This window comes from Cololabis saira, chromosome 5, assembly GCF_033807715.1.
Source record: "Cololabis saira isolate AMF1-May2022 chromosome 5, fColSai1.1, whole genome shotgun sequence".
Classification (NCBI taxonomy): Eukaryota; Metazoa; Chordata; class Actinopteri; order Beloniformes; family Belonidae; genus Cololabis; species Cololabis saira.
In genome coordinates this window covers 12,077,052-12,098,348 of record NC_084591.1, presented here as the reverse complement: position 1 = coordinate 12,098,348, position 21,297 = coordinate 12,077,052, and the positions used below count along the sequence as shown (strand labels likewise).

General features: G+C 43.5%; 1 protein-coding gene across 1 annotated transcript in view; it reads left to right on the top strand.

Moving 5' to 3' along the window:
- The window catches only part of asz1 (ankyrin repeat, SAM and basic leucine zipper domain containing 1), a 73,814-nt gene that overhangs the window by 44,264 nt on the left and 8,253 nt on the right, over window positions 1-21,297 (top strand). Inside the window, exons 8-13 of the mRNA XM_061722739.1 lie at window positions 4,306-4,417; window positions 5,357-5,491; window positions 5,589-5,704; window positions 9,022-9,088; window positions 9,466-9,522; window positions 9,734-9,846. Of these exons, the coding sequence (XP_061578723.1) occupies window positions 4,306-4,417; window positions 5,357-5,491; window positions 5,589-5,704; window positions 9,022-9,088; window positions 9,466-9,522; window positions 9,734-9,846 (600 nt within the window). The remainder of the gene's footprint in view (window positions 1-4,305; window positions 4,418-5,356; window positions 5,492-5,588; window positions 5,705-9,021; window positions 9,089-9,465; window positions 9,523-9,733; window positions 9,847-21,297) is intronic.

Here is a 21,297-nt window from a genome sequence, read left to right as displayed (position 1 = left end):
AACACGAGCGACAGGGAGAAAATAGAAGCAGGGCGCCCGACAAATGTTCAGCTCAAAACGGCGCGCAGCGCTACGCATCGCTGCGGCCAGTTAGGACAGTTCAATAGAAAATAAAGCAATGGATTTGATTTTCTCGCTGACGCTCGCTCACATTGCATGCAGTTAGGACACGGTAACTCCGCCGGCCGGAGCTTCCGCCATTTTTTCGTAGCGGTGTATCGTGTCATTCAGGCAGCCAATCAGCACAGAGCCTCATTATCATAGCCCCGCCCACTCAGAATCCTGCATAGATAATGAGGTTACAGAATGGGAAGATAAAAACATGGTTTAGAGACTGAATTTCTAATTTATTTAGCAAAAACAATCAAAAGCTTGTTTTTAAGACATTCAAGGCCTGTTTAAAATAGGTATTAGATGCCATAATAGGTCCCCTTTAATTTAAAATTAAATAATTTCATTAATGAAGTAATGCTATTGGTTGTTTTTGTGAGTATTTAAAATGAAAAAAATTATGTAACTTTTAAAATAATTACGTGACACGAGAACGGTGATGGAGACGGTCGGGGGAAACTGCTATATTTCATTTGTTGGTCTGTTTAGGTTAAGACAGACCATAATTATTCCTAGCGCTTACTTTTAACATCAAATTTCAGTAACGGCAACAATACAGTGGGGCAAAAAAGTATTTAATCAGACACCAGTTGTGTGTGTTCTCCCACTTAAAAAGATGAGAGGCTTGTAATTTTCATCATAGCTACACTTCAACTATGAGAGACAGAATAGGGAGAGAATCCAGGAAATCATAGGAACGGGCCAAAATACCAGCAACAGTGTGTGAAGACTTACAGAAAACGTTTGACCTCTGTCATTGCCAACAAAGTACTGAGATGAACTTTAGTCATTGACCAAATACTTATTTTCCACTATAATTTTGTCTCTCATAGTTGAAGTGAACCTGTGATGAAAATTACAGGCCTCTCTTATCTTTTTAAGTGGGACAACTTGCACAACTGGTGTCTGACCAAATACTTTTTTGCCCCACTGTGTGTTTCAGACGTATTCAAGAAAATGTGTTGATCTGAGTGAGGTGGCAATTGCTGCAAGTTGGAGGTAGTCTGTTGCATTTTGGCATTGTAACGAAAATAAACCAGGAATCCGGTGATAGTTGTAGAGATAACGACGCCGTAAGACCCCAGTAAGACCCGGTCATGAGTGTGGGACCAAACCCTGGTTGTGTAAGAGACAAGTCTGTCAGAAATGTGTCCAGCAGGGGTTGGTATCGTTTGCTGTGAGGATGAGAGGACTAGTAACTCAAATCAAACACCGTCCTCGACTCTGACATTAATGTACAAAACCAAATCATCAATAATCCCATGAGTCTTTGCACCACAGAGTCAACAACGGTTAACTAAAAGAACCCACCCTCTGTTTTCCTGCTCGGCTCCAATATTTTTCTGTTTACGAGCCGCCACCGACATCAGGAGGAGGAAATCTCACAGAAATCTCTCCTTACCCTTTCAATCAGTGTTATTACTTAAAACCAGAATACATCCAGCCTGAAGTACAACATGCCAAACAATTTATTACTGTTCCTGATGACATAACAGAGTACAATCTGGCGATAAACTGTTTCAGCAGTAAATCAACAGAGTTGCAGTCAGCTGATGGTGATATATCTTTAGTCTCCGTGCATTAAACTTAAACTCCACTGGTGGATGGATTTACATCCAAGGAGCTTGACATCAGTTTGGTTTTATTCCTTTGACACACTGAATGCATCTAACTTAACGTCTACATTTTGACATTTGCCTCCTCCAGCCCAAATCAGTAAACGAAGGACGGAGAAACGTTTTTTACTCCCAAGTAAAACCTGCAGCTGCCTCCACAGCAACGCCGTTTGTTCTGCTTTAAATGTTCTTTTACTCAAAGTTTGGGAAGGTGTTAACACGCAACTGAACTCTGGTCCGCCTGAAAACGCGGAAGGGGGAAGAAGAGAGAGGGGGTAAAAGCTAATATATCATAATGGTTGGTAAACTCCAGGAAGTTGAACAAGTCTCCATCATAATTCCTGATGCAGCCTGAGAGAAAAATATGTGATTCTAAACGTTTTCTCTCACTCTAAACTTTCTCTAACGAACCAAACTCTGACCGTCCGCAGTCGAGTCGTACTGGACCATCGGGGGAGAAAATTACCTTAGTTGACGTCAGGCAGTGCAATGTTGTCACAAACGCCAATAAGCTATAATGAAACGACAGATTTGTACGACTGAGTATCTGGTTTTATTTGGTATCAGTTTATGATATCCGTACTGAAACATTTTGTGAAATACACTTTCTAAGTTGTCTCCTATCCAGCTGTATTTCATGTACCGGGGTCGTATCGGGGATGGAGATATGAAAGAGAATGAGCCCAACATCAAAATAAAAAGTTGTGTATTTGTATGCAACAAAGTTGTGATTGGCGCCACCCAGTGGTGTGTTTTGGAAATACAACAAAACAAAGACTACTTTTCACCTTTTTAGTGATGGAAAAAAATGCCAGCAGTCTATGGGATTTCGTGCTTGTGTTCTCTCAGATGTAAGTAACTTTGCATCTGCTAAATGTTGGTAGAAGTAATTGAGAAGTAGTTCTCAAGACCACTGTGGTCTTGTCTCGGGTCTCTCAGTCTCGGACTCGGATAATTGAGATGCCGTTGCTCACCAAGGTGACAGAATCTGGTGATCAGCAGTTCTTCAGTGTAATCTGATTACTATAATGGTAAATAATGCAGTTTCAAGTCAGTAATTGTATCTTTAATATTAAAGATTCAGGTTTCATCTCCAAATTAAGTCCAATTTAAATCAGTAACATTTACTATTCCTTCCTTTTCTGAGGTGGAGGGGGGTGTTGGAGCTGGTTATTCTGTTAGAGGACTTTGGGTCTAGTTAGTAGTCGTGTCAATCCTTAAAAGCACTGTAGTCAATCCTCCAATAGTGTAGAAATAGCGGTAGAGCAGTCGCCACACATATGTGATCTCAGCTGATGGATGAAAATATTTATAGTGAGTTCAACATCATCATCCACTTCTCTGTGTTATTGTGCTGCAGTTGAATACAAGCTCATATGGAAACTAGCTGAACCAGGATGATGTTCTACAATCACGCATGATCAGGAAATTACTAGGTTTGTTTTTGGTCTCAGTCTTGAGCTGAACTAGTCTTGGTCTTGATATTCTCTGGTCTGGGTCTTGGTCACGGTTTAGTCAGTCTTGACTACAAGTCTAAGTAGTAGTAAAATCACAATGAGCAGTCAGCAGTAAAATATTTGACAAGTTAATAAATGTCTGATAGTCTTGGAGTGGGACGAGGTTTTATTGGCCTTTATCACCTTGAGGGCAGAAGGTCAAATAAATAAATAGCCTGTAAAGCTTTTTGCTCTGGTTGCGTTAAATCTGCAGAGAAATACACCACCGCACACGTCTAGTGAGTCTCACATATTTACCCTGTAGGATTAGGTTCATAAGTACATTTTTATTTTTTTCCACAACTGCATATTAACAACCCAGGAAGAGTTGGAGGTCCTGCTGCTTATCCAAACTGATAACTGATAATCCAAAAAAGATTCTAAAGAACAATCTCTCAGTCTGGTAGACACGATCCATCTGCACCTCTTTTTATGAAATATAATAATAATAATATAATATAATAATTATTCATGCATAAATTTAATGTTTTCCACTCATGCTTGTTTGTGCATAAGTTTATCAATACAAAACAAGATCTTCCTGTCACTTTCCAGCAGTTTTTTACTTTTCCATCTGATTTTAATTCATATCCAACTAGACACAGTGGCAATCTTCATTTACCCTTCTGTCAAACATCTGGTCATCAATTTAAAATTACATTTAGATCCAAAACTCTGGAATGACTTAAATGTGTCGCTGAAGTCAATGTTATCTTTTACCTCCTTCAGAAAGTTATTAAAAAAACTCTTATTCTGTCTTAACCTTTAATGTCTTTATCTTTAATGTAATCCAGACCTTGTATCCATGTTCTCTTTTACGTTTATATTTTTTCTTCGGGCTTCATTCCCTCCATGCACTGTTTTAATTTTTTTATTTTTGCTGAATAAATAAATAAAATGAAACGTCTCCCTGAACCGTGGAGGCTGCTGCCCTCTGGTGGCTCTTCATCTGTCCATCCTTTATGTGATCGCTGCCCGTCTGGTGTCTGATAATCAGGGTTCTGCAGTTCTCAGCTCTGGTCCCAGTTAAAACTTCTGTCAACCGTTTTTTTTTCTGATCTCTCCCGTCTCGTTCCTCCCAGAACTCATATGACCTGCCTGATGTTTGCAGCCAGGGACGGTTACAGCAAGGTCATCAACCTGCTGGTGTCCCACGGGGCCAAAATCGACGACCAGAACACCGACGGATACACAGTTGGTTTCTTTTTTCTTCTCATGAATGGATGTGTAGCTTCTTTATTTTTATTAACAAACGCTCTTACAGGTTCTTTACGGTGGATAGCAAGCATCTACAGTTGTTGTTATATTGAAAGTTGTATTTCACAACCGGAAAATACACAAGTGTACAACCTTATAGATACACCGTACAAGGATGGTGCTTTTTGAACATCGGAAGATAAAATAAGGATAAAATAAAACAAGACAAAACTAAAATATTACACAAATATTCCCCATCACACCCACCAAAATGAGGCTTGATTTTTCAGTAACAGAACCAAACTATGAAGGTTATGATGTCCCGCAAATGTCTGTCTGAAGAGGTAATCCCAAACATGTACCAGTCGGTCAAAGAAAACGTGAAAAATAATATATTTTTATTTAATTTATTTTATTTTGAATATAAATTAAAATAATGTTTACATCGTCACTGGCTAAGAATTTATTTTTCATGTTAAACTTAAAATAAAAGTGCATTATTATTCAACAATAACAGCTTTTGGGTGAATTTTGAAAAGTCATATTTTTTTTAATGCACCAGGTTAGTGTCCTAATGGCATATAATACTAGTATTCATACGTTGCATAACTACAAAGTCATATAATTCATGTAACAGCTCAAAAAACAGTTTTAATAACAGTAACCCAAATCGATATTGGATTGAATCAAAGGAAGTCGTGATAATTGATTCTGAATCTTAAGAATCCGAATCGAAACGATTCTTGACATTTGATTCGATCCCTAGTCCTATTCAATCTGAATTCCTATTATCCTTGAGGTCAATTCAGCGGCACGTTTCCAAAAATCACTGGACAACATGGATGTGGAGCTTCCATAGTAGAAGAGGGCGGCTTATATGAATGTTAACATGTATTTATGTTGAGTTAAAGGTGAGATTTATGTGTGTTTTGTGAGGCTTTGTCAATAGCAGCGCAGTACGGGAGAGAGCAGGCCGTGTTGAAGCTCCTGCAGCTGGGAGCAAACAAAGCCATCAAGACGAAGGCGGGCAAGAGCCCCGCAAACCTGGCAGAGCACTTCAAACACACGGAGGTGAGTCACGGTTTAAACCTTTGTTGTTGTTTTGTTCTCGCTGTCCTATCAAAATGATCCGTGATGTTCTTTTAATCTTCTCCTGGTGTTTGTTCAGATCTGCAGGATCTTGAAGTCTTCGTCCCTCAGCTCTGCTCTCCAGACCTCCACGTCCAGGGAGGAGGCCACGTCCAACCTGATGACAAAACCAGAAACTCCGGCCCCCAAGCAAAGGTGGAATCTGACTGAATTATACTTTATTTTAATCCTCGCTGTAAGGTCGGCGGTTCAGAGTAAACTACGTTTTAACTATTGAATGCTGCTGCAGGTGTCGTTGATCCGTCCGTCCAGACATAAACAAGAATTAAAGCTGCAAGCAGCGATGAACGGGCCCTCGCACCCTTGTGACCTGGACATTTAGCGGATGGCACCACCCACGACTCCCTATATCAAACCATTCAAAAGTTACGGCAGAAAGTAGGAACTGTCATATATGGATCAATCAGATGAAGGGTGGGCGTGCTTTTTGGCGTCTATCGTCGCCACGGTAACGCTTTTGACTGAGAAAAGTAATTCATGTCGTCGCAGGATGGAGACGCACATTTTGATGTATAACACCTGGGTGCACGTTACGGTTCGGGCCGCATTAATGGCCGAAGAAGTGGCATACATTTGCGCCAAAATTACACGATTACATCAAAATTGCCGACTTCCTGTTCGGTTTCGGCCATGGCGCCAAGAGACTTTTCTTTATGTTGCGACATGATACAGGTGTGTAGCGATTTTTGTGCATGTACGTCAAACTGTATTATGGGGCTTGAGGCACGAAGTTTTCTAGGGGGCGCTGTTGAGCCATTAGGCCACGCCCATTAATGCAAACCATTAAATATCACATTTTTCGCCAGGCCTGGCTTGCGTGCAAAATTTGTTCACTTTTAGTGCACGTTTAGGGGCAAAAAGGCCCTCATTTCGTTGGAAAAAAAAAACGAGAACAATTCCTACAGATACAATAGGGCCTTTGCACTGTCAGTGCTCGGGCCCTAATAATCCCAGGGCGGCCGCTGGTCCTTAAAAAGTCTTAAATTACATTTTCTTAAAATAAGGCCTTTTAAACGTCTTAATTCGTCTGAAATCTCAATCCAAGGGTCTTAATTTTTGAATCTTAATTTGAGAGGAGTTTATTCGGTCATCATCAAAAGTGTTCTTACACTTTGAAAAGGAAAAGTTTATTTAATAGTTTTAAGGAGAAATAAATCTGTTTACCGGTTGTTAGACGCGTCAGACAGGGTTGCCAGGTTGGGCGGGTTTCCACCCAATTGGGCTGAAAAATATAGGACTGGGAGGGTTGATAAAATCTTAGCTGCTTTTCCTGGTTTTTACAAATATTTAGGAGAAATTATTAACAAAAAAGTTTCCATTATGGCAGAGAAAAGTAGAAACTTACACAATAAACTCACTATATCACAATAAACAGACTTGAAATTTATAAAGCATTTAATAATTTAGGGTTTTAACATAGAGAATGTATAATTTGAACAGGTTTTTCATTATTTTGGCGGGTTTTACATCGCGTCTGGGCTGGAACCTGTCAGCCAGATCTGGCAACCTTGAGCTCAGTGCTGGATTCCTTAGTCGTTGTCTTACTGTGTGGTTCGCTGTAAATGTTTTAGGTACAACTGGGATCAAAGCGCTGGAGTCTCACATGCAGAGCTGAAAACACGTAGCTTTTGCTGCAGCCTGCCAGTGCCAGCCTTTTTGGTCTTAAATTTTCTTTAAAATGGTATTAAAAGGTCTTAAATTTAACTGGATCAAACTTGTAGACATCCTGAAACCTCTACCGTGATAGTTTAGCTTTGTTCACGTCTGGCACCAGAACCACGGCCCGGCACCATGTTGGCTTCAGTTCAACTCATCTCAGCTATGAACACATCCAAAACCACATTATTCACTCCATACTGTCACAAAAGCGTCTCATATTTGTTTTGTAGACCTAAAAAAAACAACGTTATACTATTTTCATGCTGCCATTTATTATTTAATTCAAAGTAAGACAAAATAGTACTAATAATCTGGTCAATTTGAGTTGAGGTTTGGTACTAAACCTCGATTCATTTATATTTCAGCCCGTCTGATTAAGACCGCTTGATCATTAAAAAAACAGACGTTCACTTACAGTACCTTTAAAGGACTTCTTATTCCTTTGTAAACTTTGATTTCGGAATAAATACATTTCCTTACTTGATTTAAAACGATTCAGACCAGACTGCTCAGATAATCCCTTTAATGTCAGGGTCATCAGCAACACCCCGGTGTTTCCATACTTAGTTTCTTGTGATTTGACAGAAATCACAATTAAAATGTGGTTAATCCAGCAGGCTTTGTTTCGATGATCATTGTCTTCTTTCGTGAATGCGATTCGTTTTGGCGCTGCTTATCTGACGGATCACCTGACGTTTGCCACCAAAGTACTTGCATGTGTGTATATAATTGTATGTATATATACATGTGTGTGTGTATATGTGTATATGTGTGTCTGTGTATATATATACACCGTATTTTCTTAACTATAAGCCGCACCCGCTCTATTTTTTAAAAAATAACAAAAAAAAGATATACAAGCCGCACCTGCATACAAACCGCATCCGCTCTATTAAAAAAAAAAAAAGATATGCAAGCCGCAGATATTTATGTTGTTAGATATTTACAACATGTACAGAAGGATTTGAACTGTAAATGATGTACATGTTTGTACCTAATAGATCCTTTCCTAACAGTGTCTTTTAACACGGCAGCAACTTTGCTGATTAACACAGGACAGAACCAAGAGAAAATAACGTATTTATTTATCTATTTATCTGTTTGAAATCTGCTTCTACTTCTATCTGCTAGAGAAGAAGCAGCGTATTCTTCTTTGCATTAATTTGTCTTAGTTTTGATTCTAATTCCGGTTAGAGCGTAGAGTAGAGTTAGGGGCGGCAGTAGCTCAGGTGGTAGAGCGGGTCGTCCAATGGTCGGAAGGTCGGCAGTTCGAATCCCGCTCTGTTCCAGTTTGCTGTCGTAGTGTCCTTGGGCAAGACACCTTACCCACCTTGCCCCGTGTGAATGTGTTTGAATGTGTATGAATGTTGGTGGTGGTCGGAGGGGCCGTTTGGCGCGATATGGCAGCCACGCTTCTGTCTGTCTGCCCCAGGGCAGCTGTGGCTACAAAAACGTAGCTTACCACCACTAGTGAGGATGTGTATGAATGAAATCTCTGTAAAGCGCTCTGGGTGCCTTGAAGGGCGCTAGAAATCCAAGTCATTATTATTATCATTATAGAGCGCCCCTAGCGGTGGAAGAAAAATCCACAGAATTTTGTATAAGCCGCACGGTTGAAAACCTATGAAAAAAGTAGCGGCTTATAGTCCAGAAAATACGGTATATATACGGTGTGTGTGTATATGTCCCTTGGAGGCCTCAAACCACACTTATGTAAGCGTCGGCCCTGTGCTTAATCTTTTTTTAATCGTCTTCGTTTATCTAAAACTCCTCGTTCTTTCTTCCTTCCTCAGCGTCCTCAACGATCTGGAGCTCCTGCTGCACGGCCTGAACCTGGGCCACCTCAGTGACATCATCACCGTAAGTATTTATCTGCACACTGACATAACACTTCGATGTATATTTTGGTGTTTCGGGGCGCCCAGATACGCACGTTCTCCTCATCGTACCGCCGCTGAGACGTTTCCTGCAGTTTCACGCAGAGTCGTGGGCGGCGAGCGATGATCCCGAATGTGCTTCATCACTGACAGATTGACGTTTACACGCTTGGGAACGTGTCATGAGATGTGGTGTTTACATACCACACCTCCAGATGGTTTGGTGTGGCCCGAATTAAATACGGGTCAGGAGAAGTGAAATGTGAGGCCTGGGCTCGACGGGTGCAGGTAGCTTGTTGATACTGGGGGGGTGAAGCTGCATGCAGGCGCAACTGTGAACGTCTTGATTGTGTCCAACAGGAGAACGACGTCACCTGGAGCCACCTGCTGACCATGGAGAGGGAGGACTTGGAGAAGGTACGTCTGTCAGCGGGGGGGCGACCCGGAGAGAAGAGCGGCTGTCATCGCCCCTCAGAAACAAAAAGATAAAACTAATACTTGTCTTAACCTCCAACAAATCCCCGGTGCGGCTTCACAACGTGCCTCAAACACTCACACCGGCCCACTGGATCCTCTGTAAAAACATGACGATGAGCACAAAGGACCTATTTTCTCCTCCGTTTGGTAGATCGGTATCACGGACCCGGCGGAGCAGCACAAGGTGCTGAGTGCTGTGCAGCAGATGCACCTGGACAAAGTGGACCTGGATACCATCAACCAGCTGGGAGTCGCTGACAGCGGGTGAGAGTCTCATCTGCACGTCCAGGCAAAGACACATTTATTTATAAAGCACATTTCACATGATGAGCATGGACTCAATGTGCTCAAATACAGTGTAGCAGGGCGATTGCTACGGGTCCCGACCGACAGGATAGAGGAGGACACAGAGTTTTGTGCAGAACCCTTTTATTTCCAACACCCAGGACACACGTGCTTCAGCAGCCTCTCCAACAGCTTCAGTCTGACCACCAGTCTCAGCAGCAGCTTCTCCTCTTATAAGGCTGGCAGGGTGGAGAGGTTGACGGGCCACACCTGTGTCCCGTCAGCCTGAGTGGCTGCAGCTCCTCCACTCTGCCACATACATAAACAAACAAACAAAATTACAGGTTTACAATAACAGAAACTAGGAATGGGTGATATTTTACCGTTCACGATAAACCGTCAAAAAAATTCCCCACGGTAAGAATTTGTCATCTCGCGGTAAAAACGATAAATTCCCGTTGATGAAGTTTAACAAACACGGCGGGTCTGAGTCATTCCAGTACAGGTGGACTCATTTAATTGTTTTTTATCAATTCAATTTAATTGGTGTAGTTTAGTAGCATTTAGTATTCTTTTAGAGCAGGGATTTGGGGGCTCCAAAGACTGAATGTGGTGATAGATTTATAGTTACAAAGGCTGAGTTTTTATCGTCATTTTTATCGTTATCGGGATAAATGCCAGAAATGACCGTGATACATTTTTTAGTCCATACCACCCATCCCTAACAGAAACAGAAAAAAAGTATGTCAAGAGAAAAACAACAACAACCATAATTCCATTTTAACAAAAGTGCGATCACCCTCCCAACCATGTAGAGTTTACTCAAACGCCTGTGCAAAAAGGTAAGTTTTTAGTCTGCTTTTGAAAGAGGGCACTGTTGGAGCAGACCTTAGTTCCTGCGGCAAGGAATTCCAGAGAGTGGGACCGTAGTGACTGAAAGCACCATGAGCAGATCTAGTGTGAATTCTAGGTATGATGAGAAGACTCTAATTGGATGATTTAAGGGATCCGTCCGGTATGTATTCAGTCAGCATGTCAACCATGTAGGAGGGAGCTAAGCCATTCATAGATTTAAAGACAATACGAAATACTTTAAAATCTACTCTTTAACAGGGAGCCAGTGCAGAGAGGATAAAACAGGAGTGATGTGTTCATACCTCTTGGTTTTAGTTAGAATTCTGGCTGCAGCATTTTGAATAAGCTGGAGTTTATGTAACACTTGCTTTGTCAGTCCTGCAAAAAGTGCATTGCAATAATCTAATCTACTGGAGATAAAGGCATGAACCAACTTTTCAGAGTCTGATTGTGACAGAAAGCATCTTACTTTAGATATATTTCTGAGATGATAGAAGACAGTCCTGGAGACATTAGCTATGTGTTTCTGGAAGTTAAGATCAGCATCTAACATAACACCCAGGTTTTTGACAAGCAGGTCAAGCAGGCGGGTTCACCGGGCCGCTGAGGTCCAGTTCCCGGGTGGATCGACTGAAGCCTTCGAATTTCGACTATAGGGCAATTTGCTATATTTTAAATCCTTTTCTGATCAAATGTTTTGCATTAATTACACACCTGTCGAAATTAATAGGAGCAATATTATATAAATCAAATCAAACTTTATCTATAATACACTAGTAACGCAAAGTGCTTTACATAATAAAATCTAAATTTAACATAGAAAATCTCACACTCACAAAAAACACACATCTGGCCATTTTCACACACATCCTCACTTTAATACCCACATGAAACAAAAAAAACATCATAAATAAATAAATACCTAAAAGTACATAATAAAATAATTGAAAAATAAGGAGTTCAAATAATAAGAAATAACTAACGATAAACTAAACCACATTAATAAAATAGCTAAAGTAAACTAAACTAAGCTAAAGTAAAAAGGAACAATTAAATAAAACGATTGTTTTGTCATGTTTTAATAATTGACCGATACCATCATTCTGCACTGCACACGGTGGCGGCGAGTGTTTATTTTCTGATTCAACAACAACGGAGCGAAACCATACTTCGGTGAGGCTCAAATAAATATCAGAATATGTAACGTATTTTTTGGACCATAAAGCGCAATATCAATGAACGGGTCTGTTTTCATACATAAGGAACACCCACTTATAATAGTCTAGACGGATTTCAGAAAAAAGGCCTTTTATAAGAAGTAAGGAGCATTTATGGGTACAAGCCGGGAACCGGCCTACCTTACATATTTCAAGGGTGCTGAGTCCAAAAAAACCGGTACCCGAGTGAAATTTTGAGTTTTTGACCTTCTAATTTGCATATTAAAATGGCTGCCAAATTGCCCATCTTGCACAGTTATTGGACCATTTCCTCCTATTTTTTTTTGTAAGTAGGCAATCAAGATGAGGAAATTAAGTTTCTAGATCGATAGTCAAGGGTCAAACAAGGATATAGTGGAGGCTCAGTGCCTTTTTTATGTATATATATATGCAAAATACCAACTTTTAAGGTGAAATTAAGCATTATTTGTGTCATTTTTTAAGGCCGACATAAATATTAAATAAAAGTTACTCTTTTCCCTTTGATATGACATATGATGTACACCATATTATATGATAACAAAGAAAAAAATCCATTGCAAGTTGTCTGAGATGTCATGTTTTTTTTTGTTTTTTTCGGGTTTTTTTTCAAATTAAGCATTTGTTCTCTAAATTCTCTAAAAACCCATGTAAATAGGGAAAAATAATCAAAAAGAGACCACCATGAAACGTACCAAGTTGAATATTTAGATCAGTACATAGCATGGTCAGTCCCATTGCTGAGGACCCTTTGCCTGAGGTGAATTAACAGCAAAGAGGATCGTAACAGTTTCACACGCTTTGGTACCTATAGCCACCTGCAGCCACCTATAGCCACCTGCAGCCACCTATAGTCACCTATAGCCACCTATAACCCCCTGCAGCCACCCATAGTCACATATAGTCACCTGCAGCCACCTATAGCCACCTGCAACCACCTATAGTCACCTGCAGCCACCTATAGCCACCTATAGCCACCTGCAGTCACCTATAGCCACCTGCAGCCACCTATAGCCACCCATAGTCACCTATAGCAACCTGCAGTCACCTATAGCCACCTGCAGTCACCTATAGCCACCTACAGCCACCTATAGCCACCTGCAGCCACCCATAGTCACATATAGTCACCTGCAGCCACCTGCAGCCACCTATAGTCACCTGCAGCCACCTATAGTCACCTGCAGCCCCCCATAGCCACCTGCAACCACCTATAGCCGCCTGCAGCCACCTATAGCCACATATAGCCGCCTGCAGCCATTTATAGCCACTTATAGCAACCTGCAGCCACCTATAGCCCCCTGCAACCACCTATAGCCACCTACAGCCACCTGCAGCCACCCATAGCCACCTGCAGCCACCCATAGTCACATATAGTCACCTGCAGCCACCTGCAGCCACCTGCAGCCACCTATAGTCACCTGCAGCCACCTATAGTCACCTGCAGCCACCTATAGTCACCTGCAGCCCCCCATAGCCACCTATAGCCACCTGCAACCACCTATAGCCACTTATAGCCGCCTGCAGCCACCTATAGCCGCCTGCAGCCATTTATAGCCACTTATAGCAACCTGCAGCCACCTATAGCCCCCTGCAGCCACCTATAGCCACCTGCAGCCACCCATAGCCGCCTGCAGCCATTTATAGCCACCTATAGCCACCTGCAGCCACCTATAGCCACCTGCAGCCACCTATAGCCCCCTGCAACCACCTATAGCCACCTACAGCCACCTATAGCCCCCTGCAACCACCTATAGCCACCTTCATCCACCTACAGCAACCTGCAGCAACCTGCAGCCACCTATAGCCACCTGCAGCCACCTACAGCAACCTGCAGCCACTTATAGCCGCCTGCAGCCACCTATAGCCACATATAGCCGCCTGCAGCCATTTATAGCCACTTATAGCAACCTGCAGCCACCTATAGCCCCCTGCAACCACCTATAGCCACCTGCAGCCACCCATAGCCGCCTGCAGCCACCTATAGTCACCCATAGTCACATATAGTCACCTGCAGCCACCTGCAGCCACCTGCAGCCCCCCATAGCCACCTGCAACCACCTATAGCCGCCTGCAGCCACCTATAGCCACATATAGCCGCCTGCAGCCATTTATAGCCACTTATAGCAACCTGCAGCCACCTATAGCCCCCTGCAACCACCTATAGCCACCTACAGCCACCTGCAGCCACCCATAGCCACCTGCAGCCACCCATAGTCACATATAGTCACCTGCAGCCACCTGCAGCCACCTATAGCCACCTGCAGCCACCTATAGTCACCTGCAGCCACCTATAGTCACCTGCAGCCACCTATAGTCACCTGCAGCCACCTATAGTCACCTGCAGCCCCCCATAGCCACCTATAGCCACCTGCAACCACCTATAGCCACTTATAGCCGCCTGCAGCCACCTATAGCCGCCTGCAGCCATTTATAGCCACTTATAGCAACCTGCAGCCACCTATAGCCCCCTGCAACCACCTATAGCCACCTACAGCCACCTATAGCCACCTGCAGCCACCCATAGCCGCCTGCAGCCATTTATAGCCACCTATAGCCACCTGCAGCCACCTATAGCAACCTGCAGCCACCTATAGCCCCCTGCAACCACCTATAGCCACCTACAGCCACCTATAGCCCCCTGCAACCACCTATAGCCACCTTCATCCACCTACAGCAACCTGCAGCAACCTGCAGCCACCTATAGCCACCTGCAGCCACCTACAGCAACCTGCAGCCACTTATAGCCGCCTGCAGCCACCTATAGCCACATATAGCCGCCTGCAGCCATTTATAGCCACTTATAGCAACCTGCAGCCACCTATAGCCCCCTGCAACCACCTATAGCCACCTATAGCCACCTGCAGCCACCCATAGCCGCCTGCAGCCACCTATAGTCACCCATAGTCACATATAGTCACCTGCAGCCACCTGCAGCCACCTGCAGCCACCTGCAGCCACCTATAGCCACCTGCAGCCACCTATAGTCACCTGCAGCCACCTATAGTCACCTGCAGCCCCCCATAGCCACCTATAGCCACCTGCAACCACCTATAGCCACTTATAGCCGCCTGCAGCCACCTATAGCCACATATAGCCGCCTGCAGCCATTTATAGCCACTTATAGCAACCTGCAGCCACCTATAGCCCCCTGCAACCACCTATAGCCACCTACAGCCACCTATAGCCACCTGCAGCCACCCATAGCCGCCTGCAGCCATTTATAGCCACCTATAGCCACCTGCAGCCACCTATAGCAACCTGCAGCCACCTATAGCCCCCTGCAACCACCTATAGCCACCTACAGCCACCTATAGCCACCTACAGCCACCTATAGCCCCCTGCAACCACCTATAGCCACCTTCATCCACCTACAGCAACCTGCAGCAACCTGCAGCCACCTGCAGCCACCTACAGCAACCTGCAGCCACTTATAGCCCCCTGCAGCCACATATAGCCACCTACAGCCACCTGCAGCCACCTATAGTCACCTATAGCCACCTGCAGCCACATATAGCCACCTACAGCCACCTGCAGCAACCTATAGTCACCTATAGCCACCTGCAGCCACCTATAGCCACCTGCAGCCACCTATAGTCACCCATAGCCACCTGCAGCCACCTGCAGCCACCTGCAGCCACCTGCAGCCACCTATAGCCACCTGCAGCCACCTACAGTCACCTGCAGCCACCTATAGTCACCTGCAGCCACCTGCAGCCACCTGCAGCCACCTGCAGCCACCTATAGTCACCTATAGTCACCTGCAGCCACCTACAGCAACCTGCAGCCACCTGCAGCCACCTATAGCCACCTGCAGCCACCTATAGCCACCTACAACCACCTACAGCCACCTAGCCAAATGCCGAAAATCGGGGCTGTTATGCACTGCAATGTGTACATGTCAGAGTGATGACCAATGTCCTTGTTTAAATGTGGAGTTGTAGTCCTCAAGCATACCAAGGCAATGGGTAACCAAAGAACTTGGAAAAGGACTGCAGAAAGAAATACTAATCAAAATGAAATTCCAAAGACAAATGGCACACAAGCAAACTAGAAAGGTATAAAAACAATTTACCAAAACAAATGACCTATGGAACTTACAGAAGAAGACAGATGAAAGCAAAGCAATTCAGCTAGAAACATGAAAGAAAATATACAGAAACAAGATCTGATCTGTAGAACTGTTCAAGGGAAGTTTCATGTTTTTTTTTCCCTATTCACTTAAATTTTTCGATTTTTGAATTAAGAGCATTATGCTTTGTTTGCATAAAAAAATGAATTCTCAGACAACTTGCAATGGTGTTTTTCTTGATTATTATGTAATATGGAATACATCACATATCATATACACACTGGGAACATTTAAGAGTGATATTGACTGAATATCTATGTCGGCCTTAAAAATGACACAAATAATGCTTAATTTCACCTTAAAAGTTGGTATTTTGCATATATATATACATAAAAAGGCACTGAGCCTCCACTATATCCTTGCTCTGACCCTAGACTATAGATCTAGACACTTAATTCATCATCTTTGAATGCCTACTTACAAAAAAACTTGGGGAAAATGGTCCAACGACTGAGAAAGACAGGCAGTTTGGCGGCCATTTTGATATGCAAATTAGAAGGTCAAAAACTCAAAATTTTGCTCGGGTACCGTTTTTTTTGGATTCAGCACCCTTGAAATATGTAAAGTAGGCCGGTTCCCGACTTGTACCCATAAATGCTCCTTACATTCACTTTTTGGTACATCCCGTCTAGTCTATAGCCCCTTTCACACAGCCAGTTCGAGGCGGGAACGTTGCGCCTTTAAGCCGCCTCGCTGTTCTGTGTGAAAGTCACGGAGGCGGAATGGGGGGGCCAAGTGGCCCCACCAATAAGCCGGCAGCGGAGGTAGTCACAGAGCCGAAACGGGGTCTGTGTGAATGACACAGCCGGCATGCCGGGGCCAGGGGTGTGGCGTTTGATGACGTATTATGTGGGCGACCCGCCACCGGGGGATTTAAAAAGTTGCAGAAGAAGAACGGTTGCTAGTTTACCTGTTTACCTGAGCGAAGGAAGACATAGAAAATGTGTGCAAATTGGGGAGACAAAGAGGTGCGGGAGCTCCTTACCCTCCGCGCAGAGGACGAAATAAGCAGACACATATCGGGGACGGTAAAAGACGGACCGTTGCTGGAGAAGCTGGCGAAAGAGCTCCAGGAGCGCGGCTTTGACCGGGACAAGGCACAGGTTATCAGCAAACTGAAAAGCCTTCGAAAGAAGTTCCACCAGGTCAATGACCATAACGGCAGGAGTGGCAGAGGGCGACTGGATTGGCCATATTTTGACCTGTGCCAGTCAATTTGGGGGACTAGCCACTCCGCAAATCCTGTTGCTCTACTGAGCAACATGGACGACACCGCCGAGACCAGTTCTGCGTCTCCTGCGTCTCCCCCGGGCAGCAGTTACATTACAGACACCGGAGACTGCAGCGGCTTGGAAACTGTGCCTCACGACCAATCAGGTAAAAACTTATTTTTGTTCGTGATTGATTTTTTTTCCATATGTTTTTAATGTGTTTGACCATGAAGGACCGTCTCGCTAATGTCGCATGTGCTCTATTGTTCTATAGAAAACCTGCCGCCGAAGAAAAGGCGGAGAATGACAAAGGCCCAGGTGGTCACTACCGAGATAAAGGAGCTGCTGTTGGCCATGGACCGAGAGGATGAGGAGCGGGATCGTGTTAGGATGGACAGGCAAAGGGCCCATGAAGAACAGCTGAGGAGAGAGGCGCAGGAGGCGGAGAGAGAGGCACGAGAGGCCGACACACGGGAGCGGGCAGACCATGTTGCTTTGTTCAGCAACATGTTCAGAGACATCACTAGTGAAATGCAGACACAAACCTCACTTCTGCGGGACCTCATTTCACGAATGCCTGCTCCAGCTCCTCAGCACCCTGCTCCAGCGCAACAGCACCCTGCTCCAGCCCAACAGCACCCTGCTCCAGCCCAACAGCACCGGTATCCCGCCCAAAGAAATTATTATTCTCCGCCGCCACCCCAGTACAGTAACACTCGCCACCATTCCGAATCATACGAGTCTTTTGACCCACCTTCCTCCTCCTCCTTCATCATCCAGCAGCTGGACTGATTTATGCACACACACCCTGTTGTGCCTTGTGATTTTGCACTGCTGTTTTTGCACAAATGTTCCTTTCTAGTTATGTGACCTTTTATATTGTTGCCCTTTTGTTTACTTTGCACTAAGTTACACATAATAAAGCTACTTTACCTAATCCCTTCAGTTTCTGTTTTGTTTCTCAGATCTGAACTCCCACACTTTTTGTACAGCAATGCACCTTTGCTTAAGTGTTAGCTTAGAAATAACAGCAAGCAAATAATTTTATGCAAACCATGCCTTTTTTTGTAAAGGAACACCTTCAATTTGCAAAGACATTATTTCTGACTTAAGAGAAAATGGGTGTTTTGATGTTGTCCTACCTTACACAGCAGTTGAACACACAAAATATGCATATTTCATTCTATGATCAATTATTTTTTTAAATGCCGTGTGTGCACATCCAGGCAAATCTTTCAGGTGCAAGACAAACAATATTCAATTTCAGGGTACAAAGGAGTGAGGTCTGCACACTATTAAGCCACAACAAATAGTTTTATTGTCAACAGGCATCATTTCCATCTGTAAGAATGTGATTTCATGTATCGGCAATTATCACACCACAAGTATGATAACATAACTTACAAAATTGACATAATTGAGTCACGGATAGCCTGGTGGCCGTGAGCTTGTGCACCCTGATAAGCGACCCGATCAGGCTCAGGGAGATCAGGTCGCTCAGTGTTCCACTCTTGCAAAAAGTGTTCTTTGTTAATCTCACATATGTTGTGTAGAACACAACAGGCAACCACAATGTCCGACATAAAAGCAGTGGCAACATCGTTTCGCTTGGCCAGGCACCTCCAGCGACCTTTCAGGCGACCAAAGGCATTTTCTACCACCATCCTTGCCGAGCTCAAGTGATAGTTAAAGCCTCGCTGCCGCCGATCAAGTGTTTGGTGGTTGGTGAACCCTTTCATCAGCCACTTTCTGAGGGGGTAAGCTGGGTCGCCGATTATGTGCACAGGGATTTCCACTCCGTCGACAGTTATGGATTTCTGTGGGCAGAGCAATGAGGATGTATAAGTTAAATGTAAGACTTAAGAACTGTTTGAGAACATTATGAATGCAATTTAAGACCTACTTCATGTCTATACTGGCAAAAAGTATATATATACCCTATATAGTGTGTATATGACGTGTGTTTTATATATACCCTATATAGTGTGTATATGACGTGTGTTTTATATATATCCTATATAGTGTGTATATGACGTGTGTTTTATATATATCCTATATAGTGTGTATATGACGTGTGTTTTATATATACCCTATATAGTGTGTATATGACGTGTGTTTTATATATACCCTATATAGTGTGTATATGACGTGTGTTTTGTATATATCCTATATAGTGTGTATATGACGTGTTTTATATATATATATATATATATATATATATATATATATAAATATAAATAAAACACACGTCATATACACACTATATAGGGTATATCACCATGATTGTATTTTATATAATTACATCTGACACATAAACTTGAGTACTCGACAGATATACTTGTCAAATGGGATATATACACTTACTTCGCGTGGGAAGAGGTACCCGCCTTGCTCTTCGGCTTTTCTGTAGATGGGCGAGTTGGCTAAAACTCGAGCATCATGTGTGCGGCCAGGCCAACCCACATACACGTCTGTGAAGCTGAAACAACAAAAAGATGGTGTTTAGATCAACATATGAAACACATAATAGTTCAAGTCCCCCTCCACACTAAAATATGGTTTTCTTGTTCATCCAGTTGCACATTTGAGCTTCACTGTGCTTCTTCATATATGTGCAGAGTTTAGACTGTTTCAGATTGATCAGCTGAAAAGACAAAGTATATCTGTGCTCAATTTTTAATGAGGGAGAAGGAGTTGCTGTGATTTTTTGGAGTTTAACAAAACAAATTTACTGTTTTGGTAGGAAAAACCTTGTCAGACACAAATTATTATGCAAAGTAGAGTAGACATCTTAAAACATGTCTGGAGGGGATTTTATATATATATTATATTATATTATATTATAAATAATTGCAATGTAGGCCTTGATCCTTACCAGCAGTTATGGTCAACAACAGCCTGGAGAACAATGGAGTGCCACCCCTTCCGATTGTAGTAGGCTGGTGCGTCGTCATGGGGTGCGATGATGGGAATATGTGTCCCATCGATGGCACCAGCACACATTGGATATCCCCGTTCGGCAAATCCGTCCATTGTCTCCTGAAGACGTGCACCACTCGGCAGGTCAACAAATCGTTTAAAAAGGGCCGTCTTCAATGCTGCGGTAACTTGGCGTACCAACCCACAAACAGTGGAGACACCGACACCAAAAATACAGCTGATAGACCGATATTCACATGGGGTAGCATACCACCACAAAGCAACGGCTAGTCGAAGCCGAGGTTCTAGAGGCTGTCGCCAGTTTGTTTTCTTGCGCCTCAGGTGTGGCTCAACGAGTCCCAACACAAAATCAAATGTGTTCCGCGACATACGAAAATGACTCCGCCAATCTTCGTCATCAAAATTATTGAGGACATTAGACCAGAACACGGGCCCTTGTGGTCTCTCTCTCCTCCACATTCTTCTTTCAGAGACCAGCGCGAATTGAGTGAGAAGAACCAAACGTCTCCGTCTACTGCGACTGAGGTCCGTGCGCCTTTCTGCCTCGAACCGCTCCCTGCTTCTCTTCAGTTTCTCCTCCAAAGTGTTTCTGATCCCAGAAACACGTTGCTCAGACGAAGCCGCCATAGTATGCATCAGCATATTGAATAAAACGGACAGCAACTTTGCTTGCGCTTGAACGGTGGTGAAAATGTACACGGTTAGCAAAAGCACCTCCGCACTCACATTACCCGCCATTGTTGTTTTGAAAATAATACTCTTCTTCTTCTTTGTATTGTAGGTCGCTGCCCGACGCGCGTGTTATACGTCACACTAGACGCTGACGCTGTAGTCACGCCTCTGATTGCGGAACGCCGGCATGCTGTGTGAATTTACAGACGGGAGCGGCGTTATGCCGGCGTTGTATGGTTCTGTGTGAACCAACAGAGGCGGCGTATTGCCAGGACTTCTTTACGCCAATATTGCGGAATCTCTGTGTGAAAGGGGCTTATAAGGCGAATGATAAAACATGTATAAAGCCAAACAAAACAGTCTGATAAGTTGAACTTTATTCAACTTGTTCAGTTGTAACTTAAATACAAAAATACTTAAATATTTT